At 42.1% G+C, this 12008-nt stretch overlaps 1 protein-coding gene across 1 annotated transcript; it reads right to left on the minus strand.

Annotated features, from left to right (window-relative positions):
* Window positions 1-508: 508 nt before the first annotated feature.
* On the minus strand, window positions 509-11607 carry LOC111664032 (uncharacterized protein C4orf54-like). Its single transcript, XM_023418472.2, has 2 exons — window positions 7258-11607; window positions 509-4136 (listed from the first exon to the last, which is right to left on the minus strand). The coding sequence occupies exon 1, from the start codon at window positions 11518-11520 to the stop codon at window positions 7282-7284; it is 4239 nt and encodes a 1412-aa protein (XP_023274240.1). The 5' UTR covers window positions 11521-11607; the 3' UTR covers window positions 509-4136; window positions 7258-7281.
* Window positions 11608-12008: the final 401 nt, after the last annotated feature.

Below are 12008 nucleotides of genomic sequence, written 5' to 3' on the forward strand. Positions count from 1 at the left end.
GGAAATTTCATCAGCCATGTATCAAACTGCAGACAGCCACAGCAATAAGGTCAGGGAGATAGAAGGAAATAAGAAACCAATTAGTCAACACAGAATATCAGAGAATAAAATTATGTGCTAATGTTCAGAAACAGTCTCTCAAATAATCAAAATATACAAAAATGTTTGAGTAGGAATATCAGCCTGTGAATGAGTAGTGAGGGATAGACACGTGAACATTTTTTTTTTTAAATATCCTTTTAAAAGTATTGGTCACTGCAGCCAGAATTTTATCTTTATATTATATTTATATTTTTGGTACTACTTTCCAATAAATCACCATTTGTAAAGGATTAAGAAGTTGCAACTATAAATAGCTTTATTAATGATTAATGCTTAATGCTTCAAAGATCAGTTATAAACCATTAATACATTTAATAAAAACATTTTTTTAAGAACCAGCAGCAAGTGTTTCACTAAGACACGACTTTAAAGTGATTTAAATTCATATAGACACAAACATGTTCAGTAGCTTGCATTTTGAATTTATTGCAAACATATGTAGGCTTGTCAGTCTACATTCCACTCATTTATCATTTTGCTTTCAAGTGTGTAAGTGCAAACACAGCACTTACTTCTCCTTTCAAGGTACCTCTCTGCTGTCATCCTGACCTTTGTCGTTTTCGGGGGCAGACACGCAACACAGTTGACATCAGGCATAAAACATATAGCCTACAATGCAACTTTATGACTGTATAGCCAATGAGACATTTCATTCAAATACGCACCCTTTTGCTTTGAACATTCACATTCACTTATCTCAAACCATCTCACCTTCACTTAACCCTTTTTTTTTTAGACAAAAGCAAGCTTCAATACAGTCAGTTTCCCATATTTAACTTCAAAGTGAGCATGTTTGTTGGAGGACATCTGGAAGAATGTTTTAAAACACATGATATTATCTATGTTACAGTGCATCTTTGGGCAAAATTCATCAGAAACTATTAAAAATGTTTCACTTTACAATAAGTCGACATAGTGCTCCTGCTATCACCAAGGTTTACAGCCATTCATTGCTGTCAGTGCTGGCGACAAAATAGTGACAATCCAAGTGCATTAAGTACATTATTATTCACAGATAAAGGTCATACAAGAAACGAATAATAACCGAGAGAAAGATTTTTGTGAGTTGTATGTTTATGACAACATTAGAATAGCTGGTTTATTGGAGTTAACAAATTAAAATATATTTTTGATTTAGTTATTTTTCACAGGGTTTGAAAAATTATATGTTAATGTGCTAAAATAAATTCTCTGAAATTAGTAAAATATGTTTCTTATCTTCCACCTTTGGGCAACTTGCTATTCAAGCACACACTTTTAAAACTCTATGACAGGAGGTAGACTGTCACATCTCTCAATTTTGACTTGTTCATACTAAAAAAAAAATTGCTTTGGTTGCTTTATTCTTTGGATTCTTGGCAAAATTTATGGAGTTTTTTAAAATTTATTAAAAGTAATTTTTACAAAACAGATCTTATAATTTTTAAATAAATAACTTTTTTACTTGCACTGCTCTCTCCTGCTTGAGGGGCAAATTAATTTATAATAATAATGAAAATACTATTATTAAGAATGACAATGTGACCATTAAATGTACAAATTTAAGTTACATTTCACCTCAAAATGCATTAAATGTTGCAACATCAAGTTGCTCTAAAGAGCAAACCATGTCCAATCTACTGCAATGTCAACAACAAGTCTTCCAAATCACTGCATGAAGTCATATCACTTATAATGAAATCAACTCATAGGGCAATTTTTTTATACAGTCTGTTGTCACAGAGGCATAATAACATGTATTTTACAGAATGAAGGTACATAGACTGACCAGCAGCTCCAAATACCTTTTTAAAATGTGTTTAGTTTTGAAACATGCTAAAAACAGCAATCTATCATTTGCATTATTTCTACATAGGATGCTGGTATATCTGAGTCAAGTAAAGCACAATAAACTATGATACCCCATTGCATATTCAAAAGGAAACAGGACAGATCTGTAAATCTTCAAATATTGTCTGCATGTTATCAGTTCATGGATAATTTTCATGAAAACCTCACTTTATACACATTTAAGTGAAAGAGGTCAAGGGGGTTAAACAAGAGAAAATGGTATTGCTGTGTGTAAAGTGTAAAGACACACCCAACACATACAGTCTGTACGCTCCTGTCTACATCAAAGTAACATGACTCCTTGTTGTACGCTCACAGAATGCCGAAATGCCATACATAACTCTGCCACAAACACGAACACATTCAGACGCACATGCACTAACTCCTATCTCATTACACAAAAGTGTAAAATAAACCAACACCATTAGAGGAAGTTATCCCCTAATTGTCTGAGCTGGCTCTGACTCATTAGGCCCAACACTACTTAGTGACCTAAGTACACTGTTAAACCATAGTCCCAGCTCTGCTACATCTGAGCAACACACCTGGTGTGTTTCTCTGTTCTTCTCACTGTAACATACAAGGAGCGTGCTTTTAAAAATTTAGCATACACCACTTCATACAGCGCATCAGTTGTGTATAGGTATTAGGAGCATTTTGTGAGTCATGACACAGGATACATTTAGAAGTAGAACATGAGCCACTAAGTCCTGAAAGACAAGAAAATGTTATTGTGAATGTGAAAAAATAGTGTAGTGTAGAGAGTAATAATTTGAGACACATGAATGTCAGATATATAGAATTTGATTAATATTTACTTGGGACATCTCTAAAATATGATATTTTGAAATACAGTAATTTTAATTGCTCTTCTGACTGTTACTGTGAGAGAAAAGATGGAGTGATTCAACATTATCCGTAATTCTTTTAATTCAGTGCAGACATATGGTCCCTGTCCTCAGAAAACTGTGTAAAATATACATCATAGGTTTTATTTACTGTAATTAATTATCTTATTGCGTGAATTTAAGTAAGACTATGTAACCATTTAGCCACTGTGACCCTGACCTTGAGTCACTTGCTTAAAAACATCACTATTAGCAACCTTACTCAGGACCATGGATTTATTATGAGAACTGGATACAGGACTCCAAGATGCTGCCAATCCAGGATCATGTTGACAGGCTAAGCAAGGTAAGCTCCTTCCTCAGTCATGAGGAAAGCTTGAGAGCTTTACCTTCAGACTCGGCTTTCTCTTCACCACAACAGTCTGGTGCAGCATCCGCATTACTGCTGATGTGCTTGCTTGACGGCATCCTTTACCCCCGGTGCCTACCAGTGGGTTCTTTGCTTGCCAAAGATGTCACATTTGCAATAGAGGCTTTGAACATGTACCCAGGTTAACCTGGGTCTATTATCGATGCTTTCTGGGCTGCAAGGGAGCTTTTGTTGCAGTGTCACATTGGGATAAACTGGCAACAAAGCCAACTGGTAACCTCTCATGGTGAGGTATAGTATGTTGTGTTTCCCTCTCGTTTTACCATCTGATAAAACCTCTGAAAGGGTTATCTGTGACATCCTAAAACATATTTTAACAGTAACTAAACTAGAGTGATAAAGTCAGCAAATTGACTCGGTAATGTCAGTTAGTCCCTGCTGTACCATGTCAAGACGGATTGTAGCAGCTAATCCCCTGAGTGTTCTGATTTTAGCAAGGTTGCACATCATTGCTTATGAGTTGAACTTTTCATTGGTAAAAGGAAAATGTTTTTTTTTCTTTTCAAAAGTTACATAGAGTTGCTTTAAAGACATGTTAACATTAAACTCAGTAATAAAATGGATGATGAGTAGCACTCAACTGTAATAGAAGACCTGCCTTGTTTCCTTTTGAATAGACATGGTGTAGGGCCCAAACAGCATTTCAACAGAGATAAGTGTTCATGGCAGCAGCTGAATGGAAAGTATTACAAAGCTGATTCATATAGCAACATGGCAGAGCATTAGCCAGAGGATGTGGCCGAATGCGTTTACCCTACAAAGTGCTGCAATGCATAGAGAATACAGTAATGTCTGCTGCAAGGATAAACAACACAACGGAGTGGGGGTAGAAATTGTTATTGTTGGAAGTTGTCCGGGGGAGCACAGGGTGGAGTGATGGGTGAAAACTGCACTTACGGTGAATGAAGATTCTTCAAGGGAGATGTCTAAAGGTGATAAAGAAGAAATAAAACAAGTGTTCAAGTTAGATAAATGCAATGTAAACACAGTGAATTTTGAGAGGAAAAATTAATTTAATTTAAATATTATTCATTTTTGTCCAGTTGTGACATATAAGCCACTGTAATGCAGTGATTTTTCAGTTTGCAGTTCCTGGTTGTGAACCACTGCCGGGGGGCACACTGCTCGATTTGTTTATGTAGGAGTGCTGGAGGTCGGCAGAGCTGTCCACCTCCTTCTCCCCGTTTAGGAAAAAGCAGAGGGGGAGGGGGCTATAAAAAGTTGACCCCATCTCAGCCCCACAGACTCGCTTCCAAGCTGGAGCTGCAGCAGCATCTGATCTCTCCGAGCAGCTGTCCTCTCCCTGCATCAGCACAACAAATACTTTACATTGCCTGACCTTTTCCTCCTGCATCACTATCCCAGCGATGCCCCCACGTCCCTCCGCCCCAAACACCCCCACAACCAGCAGCTACACACACACACACACACGCACACACACACACACACACACACACACACACACACACTAACTCACACACACACACACACACACACACACACACACACACACACACACACTCACACCCTGTGTTCCCCTTCACACCACTACTCAACCCCATGCTAGGCCCCTGCCTGCCACACACCCAGCTGACATGAATCCCTCATGCTCATGCAGTTGTATTATTGCTCTGACACATTAGCTGAGAATCGACTGTGACTAGTTGTAAGTGTGTATCTGTAAGTGTATGAGAAACTGAGAATTAAATTTGGATTTGATGAAGAGTTGGCTGCAACTTGTACCAATGCAAAGAGCAAGGGAAGTTTTCTCTCTCTGTCAGCCTTTTGGTATTTCTTTCTATATTCTTTTTATACTTCTTCATTCTCCTTGCTTGCTTGCCCATTTTGGGAAACTCATTTATGACTTCATCTCACCAGCAGAGTGGGTTTCTGCAATGATCTCCTACTGCCTGGTCTCGAAGTGGTCGCTAAACAACCGCATCAAATTGATAACTGGAAAATACATTACTGGTATTTTGAAATCCTTACACTTAAATCTACTCTTTTAGACCAAAAGTAAAGCAGTGGGGAATAGAGAAGCCCTGTTATTGTGCATGCTGTGCCCCGTTATTAGTGGGACACTTTAATGGAGCAGCGCCCTCATTAATGTTATTAGTTGCACCTGTGCTTTTCCTGCTATGGCATGTCAAACTGTCTGCCATGAACAACTTCTATGAAGTTTAACTTGGAAGTCAAAGTCACCAGAAAACAAAATGGCAGATGACTGAATGGTGTAACTATGTTACATACAGGGCATGTTTAGATTATGCTTGATTGAGATCTGCCTCAGTTTTGCAGTTTTTCACCCGTTAGATCAGCACAACCTTTACAACCACAATTACAACACGGACTTACAGCCAACCCAACTTCAAGCTGAGCAGAGGTCTAATCAGCAATAAGTGAAAACACCTGTGAGAACCAGGCTAAAATGTGTATACTTAAAAGGTTTATGCCGACTTTTCTTATACTGGTTCAGTCAGCATAGCATGGTAGAGATGTGGTCAAAAAAACATGAGGCATGATAAAATGTAAGCTTTAAGCTGAAGTACAGTTGATGCTCACAAATTGCAGCTTAAAAGTTGAGCCAAGTCTGACAACATTGAGCTGAGTGCTAAGTGTAAGTTGAAAATTTTTTATTTTTTTATTTTTTGTGAACTGACCATTTTAAACTGTGTAATTAGGTTGTTTTTTCCTGTAAATGTTTTTTTAAGTAGCCTATGACAAACTTATGAACATGTTCCACACCTATTTTGTTAAAAAGCAATTATAGTACAATCTCTGCTGTCACTTGTTAAAAATGTATTATGAAAAATGACAGTAGCTACAGTACACTTTCCATGTTTTAATATTTTTTAGTACGTCAACTCTTGACTGAGGATTTCATGTCAGTATAATAAGCAGGCCTGTTCCAACTCATTTAGCAGGGAGAGAGTTTCACGAAATGTCATGAACAAGGAACGAACACATTAAAGAGCTGTAATGTTATCTGAGTAATTAAAGCATTTTATAACACTGATTAAGAATAACTCCAAGCAAGGTGTCACTGACTGGAATAGTTTCCTGTGACACCTTCCAGCCCTGAGAATAAACCATGTAAACAAACTCGTCTCACTATCAAAATAGCCCGACGGTGTGTAATGCAGAGAAAAGGGACTTGCTGTGAGCTGCAATCTCCCAGCAATCTCCCAGCAAGCCCAGCCGCAGCTCAGTGGAGTCAGGTTGCCTGTCATGAAGCTACTGCATGTCTATTAACACTGACATGCCACTTCTGCAGCAGCCGAGTTGGACTTCTGCTACACATTTACAACACAAAAATTAAGAAAAAAAAAAAAAGCTAGTAAGTAAGCTCAGTAGCTTTACACAGGTGCAAGCCTCTGGCTTTTTTTTTTTTTTTTTTTTAATATTATTTTTTGGCATTTCTGCTTTATTTTATAGCAATAGTTGAGAGAGACAGGAAAGTCAGGGTAGAGAGAGGGAATGACGGCCTGAATTGAACCTGGGCCGCTGCAGTAAGGACTCAGCCTTTGCACATGGTACGCGCTCTACCTGGTGAGCTACCGGGGCGCGCCGTCTCTCTGGCTTTTTACTTGAAAGGTGCATTTTTAGAGAGTGAAACAAACATTTGTGCTGTCTAATAGTCATTTCATTCAATGTTACATGCAAATGAAACTATTTTTTACTTTTTGGTAGTTTTTGATAGAACTACACTTATTCATACTTGAGCAAGGTTCAATGCTATTCAAGTACTCTTGCCATCCCTCAGTGCAAGACTTGCATAACAACTGAACCGCAAACGTGCATTACAATGGCATATACAACAGTTATTAATGCACACAAATGCACCATTAGGTTTCAGTGAATATATAACAATTGACAGTGTACTCGTCTGCAACATTTAACATATTGATGAACAGATCCACACAATCAGTATAGAAGAGGGAATAACCCTTAATCCACTGTACCTGTTGATGTAAAAATGGATTTAGGGGTGTGTCCATCATTCACACAACAACTGTCACTCAAAATGTGGGATTTGTGCAAGCTTACATGTATGATGAGATATTTTCTTGGTCACCGATGCTCCACTACAAAACTCATTGTTGTTCCGTCAAAGGAAGGCGGGGCGATGATTCTTGGACCTTGTTGTGTCGTGATGCTGATAACCGGCTTCCTCTCGGAGCTTGCTGCACTTCCTCTGCTGGTCACATGTCCCAAACTCACAGGTAGATGCGGAGCCTCGCCTGTTGCACTGTAATATGCACTCTCTGCACCTGTTGTCTTACTTTCCAGCCTTGGGCTTTTGGCATTTTTTACCTTGTCTCCACCTGCATCCTCAGCGTGGCATGGAGACTGTGGAAACACCGCCTGAGCTGGGAGGGTGGGTGAGGGGATGAAGCTTGGGTAGATCATGTAGGTGGGGGCGTACGCTCCAGGGCTCAGTGTCAGCGGGGACAAAGAGAGAGGCACTGGAGGAACAGGGGCGATGGGTGCCACAGGTGAATGTGGCATGGGCACATCCAAATACTGGCCTGTCTCAGGGTCAAACAGTCGCTTAGTGGTGGCCTGTAAGGGAGTGTCGACCAGGTAATAGTGTCCTGTGGTGGGGTCCAAAAGCATCTTGCGCTGGGTTTGTGGGACTGTCTCTCCAGTAGGAGAGGTAGGTGACACAGTGGGAGAGAAGCACAACACCTGCTGTTGGGTTTGTGGCCTTGTTGTTGCTGCTGCTGCTGAGTGATGGTAGATGCTTGTAGCCGGGTACTCCAGGATTAACGGAGACCTTTTCTGCTCAGGCATCTTGCTGTCACTTGTGTGGGCTTGACTGACATTTGAATTCCCCTTCGACACAGGCTCTCGATTCAGCAGTTTGATTTCGTTTGTGTACCCCAGGCCTGGTATGGTTAAATAGTTCTCCGAGTCTGAGCAGCCCTGTGTGACAGTGGGATTACTGGCACTGATTTTGACCTTTCCCTGCTCCACCTGGCCGTGTTTCGGAGGCTCTATTTTCACTGACAGTGGAGTCACCGGTGTCTTGGAGCTTTTCATAGTCGATGGTGTTTGCAGCGCAGGGCTTTGTAGAACAGAGTTACTAACTGAACTAATGCTGACATGAGCCTTACTGCTGTTGCCAAAATGAAGGACACTTCTGTTACTAAATGTTTTACTTTGCTGTGATTGTGTTTTAAAAGTGTCATCGTTATACGGGACATGTACGATATTCACAGTACCTTTCCCTTCCTGTGGTCTGCCTGTTTCTGTGCTATTTATCAGAGACCGTGGAATCCTGTCAGTGTTTGCTGTCTCCAGCTCCTCTGCTCCCTGCTCCTCCCTGGCAATAAGTGAAAGCACGTGGCTGTCTCTGATGGGTTGAGGAGCTTGAGTTTTACGCTTCCATTCATTTCTATCAAAAACATAAAGCTGCTCCATTGTTTTGACTGCAGCTTTAAGCTTCTCTAACGCAGCTTGTTTTGGTACAGTAGGCTCATTTCTCCTATCGACTGTCTCACCTGTGAACTTGTCCTGCCTCTGTTTTGTCAGCTTGGTTTCAGTGTTTGGTTGGGTTTCTGATTGGTCAGGGTGTAGCTGTTTGGATACAATAGGTGGCACCATGCTAGTCATACAGTGTGGTGGTGCATTTTCACTTTGGGATGTTTCAGATGGGACACCTTCCTCTTCTTGTTTCTGTGATTTTACATTTGTTTTAACAGAGTGGCATTTAATCACGATGGGAGATGGTAATACATGTTTAACCGGCTCTTTTTTGGCCTTTTCCTCAGGTTTTTCAGCTGCTGTGGAACATTTACTGTCACTATTACCCAGGTATGAGCTTTTTACTAATTTACGCACATCCCTGACATGATATATTGGTGTTTGAAACTTTTGGTGTTTTTGGCATTTGGTGTCTCTTATGTCTCTAACTGTGAAGTTGGGGATTTTATCTGTTGCAGATAAAATGTGGTATTTAGCATCACCTGCTGCCCTGAATGTGTTAACAGTGTTGTAACTTATTTTAGGGGTTAACAGGTTGGCAATATTCAGTGTACAGCCTTTATTTTCTTTCACACTTCTCAGGCATATTTTTATCTCAGGTGTTTTCCCCCCCTTCTCGTTTTCTTCTTTCTCTATTATTTTTCCATTATTGCCTGTTTTGAACTCTTTTTCACTCTTCTGTGGGACAGCAGGTGTGTCTGTGACAGGTGTTTGGCTTGCTAAGTCTTCTGTAAAATCCTTCTCTTTTGAAAGAAGACGGCAGCTCGGAACAAAAACCAGTTTTGTCAGCATGCTGCTGGTGTCTAAATCTTCCTTTGCTGTAGTCTGTGCGTCACTTGCAGCTGTGGGCTCAGCCTCCTTTACAGGTTCTGGCTCATCTACTTTCAATGAATTAAATGCACTACTCTGGCTGTGGCTGAGCGCTGCTTTTGGAGGCTCATGTTGTCCCTTTTCTGAGTCATCTGGTGCTTTGTTGCTTTTCTGCTCCTCTGCCGGCTCATAAGAACTGGGTCTGCTGCCCTCCAGGTGTTGGTCATCAGCAGAATTAACAGTGAATCCTGACCCTGATTCTGAGGTTTGTCTTTGCAAGCCTCTTCCCAGACCTCTATCTGGGGAGAGTGCTGGGTATGTGTCACAAAGTTCACCCCTTTCCATTTTGCGCTCCTGTTCAAACTGCATCTTTTTGGAAATCACATTTTTCAACAGACTTGATGCAAAAATTGCCCTTTTGTGTGTGTCCCCCATGCTGTCTGTCTGATGAGATTGCATCTCACTTCCTGATCTCCCAGTAACCTCGTTGGATCGTGTGTTCTTGGAGCATTTTGGACGCCTGGTTCCTTCGGGTGCTTCGACGTTGCAGCGGAAATTCAGCGTCACTCCACGCTGCTTTTGCTGAACTGGATCTTTCAGTTCGACCTTTTTGCTCGAAGAGGAAGACTGTTGAGAAGTTGTTCTCTTGTTCAACGCGGACTTACCATGCCTCTTACTTTCCACAGTCTTATTCATTTCCAGTCTTGCGCTCGAAGTCTTGTGCGCAATTACGCTCCGCTCTCTTCCCCGCGATATGTTTCCATAATTCCAGTCCACATAGGCTGACCACTTATTTAGCCCATATTCCGACATAGAGGACTCGCTAGAGGTGCTAAGATTAATGGCATCGAAGTATGGACATGCCAAGCTCCGGAAAGACTTGGCGGTTAAATTACGCACCTCTTTATCAGCGTCATCTAGCTCACTGATGGAGCTGGACGCTCCGCTGGAATACTCATTAATATCTTTCCGTCTCAGTTTGGTTGCAAGGTGCTGACGGCCCGGAGCAGGGATGAAATATTGGGCTCTATCGCCCGAGGGCCCCGCTCTGGCGCCAGAGCTCACAAAAGAGAAGTGGCTCCTGTCTCCAAAATGTTTCGTGTAACTACAGGTGCTGTTGTCAAGGATACCGACCGGCTCGTTCACCGCTCTGGAGGAGGTTTTTATTGATAGATGGATTTTCCCCGTATTTTCGTCCCCGCAAATTTGGTTTTTGCACACGCTCTCATCTGAACTGGCGCATTTGTCTGAGTCACAAAGATCACTGTCCTCCTCCTGCTCGGTGCTGACAACTGCTCCACCAAGATTAGACTGCACTTTCGCCTGGCTCCTGCCCTCCAGTATCAAAGTCCCCTCCTGCGTTTCATCGCTCTCAAAAGAGGCGTAATCCACAAAGGAGTAGACCAGGTTGTCGTCTTCAAAATCCCAACAGGTCCCTCGCCCCAGGTCGTAATCTACGTCGTGGTCGAGCTCGGTCAACTGGATTTCGTGCGTGGTGATATAGTGAGACTCGTCCTCCACGGTGTCGGAACCGCAGTGGTCGGACAGCACCCCGTCATCAGACTCCGTTTTGCTGTTCAGATACATGTCCGTGTACTGGAGCTCATCACTCTCACTGCACACATGCTCGCTGCAGTCACTCGGGTCGAGCTCGGTCTGGAGCAGCTTGTCATTCTCTGAGCCCGGATCAGTGTTGGGAAGTTTGGTCAGAGTTTCCAGTGGAGGCTCACCCGAGACAGGCGCGGAGACGGAGGCCCGCTTGTCCTCCGTCCCCTGCTTGGAGCTGTCGTATTTGATAACGGAGAGCTGGTTCCCCTCGCCAGTGAAAGTAACCTTCACTGTTCTTGCCCCGTCCGGTTTCATGTCCAGATCCACATAGTTGGACTCCTCGCTTTTTGTCTCGGTGGCCTGGCCTCTACTGTCCGTGTTGTCCTTATCTTTGTCCTCTGGGAGCAGCTTCCTGTGAAGTCCGGTGTCATCTAGGTAAGTGAGAGTTTCCTCCGCTGCTTCCATTTAGTCCGGTCTTACCGTCAGGTGGTCCTCGTTTACGATGTTATCCTGACACAGGACGGGAAAACTCTGCAGGCTGGAGCCACAGGAGGACGGAGAGCGAGGGGGGTGAGTGGGTGAGCGAGAGAGGGAGAGAGAGAGAGGGAGAGAAGTAGAGAGAGAGAAATGGGGGGAGTCCCAAAGAAAATCCCCTGACGATTTCTCTGTGATGTAGAGAGGCTGTCTTATACTTTGTGCAACATTTTCAAAGTTTTTTTTTTTGTTTGCTCAAAGAGAAGCTAGGTGGTCTAATGAAAGTAACTAATAAAAAGTGCCAAGATTCAGCACCTTTCCTGGGAGAACAGCTCCTCTGCTGGACCGCTAGAATCCATTAAAATGACTTTTTCACTCAAATAACAGTGGCTGTTGGATATTCAGTGGCTTTAATTGTGAAGCACTTTGTCTCTATCTTTATGGAGAAGGATTAAATTCAAGTGTGAGGCTCCCTACTG

Source organism: Seriola lalandi, unplaced genomic scaffold, assembly GCF_002814215.2.
Source record: "Seriola lalandi dorsalis isolate HSWRI2012SDOR001 ecotype SW California unplaced genomic scaffold, Sedor1 jcf7180002054582, whole genome shotgun sequence".
In the NCBI taxonomy this organism is placed as follows: domain Eukaryota; kingdom Metazoa; phylum Chordata; class Actinopteri; order Carangiformes; family Carangidae; genus Seriola; species Seriola lalandi.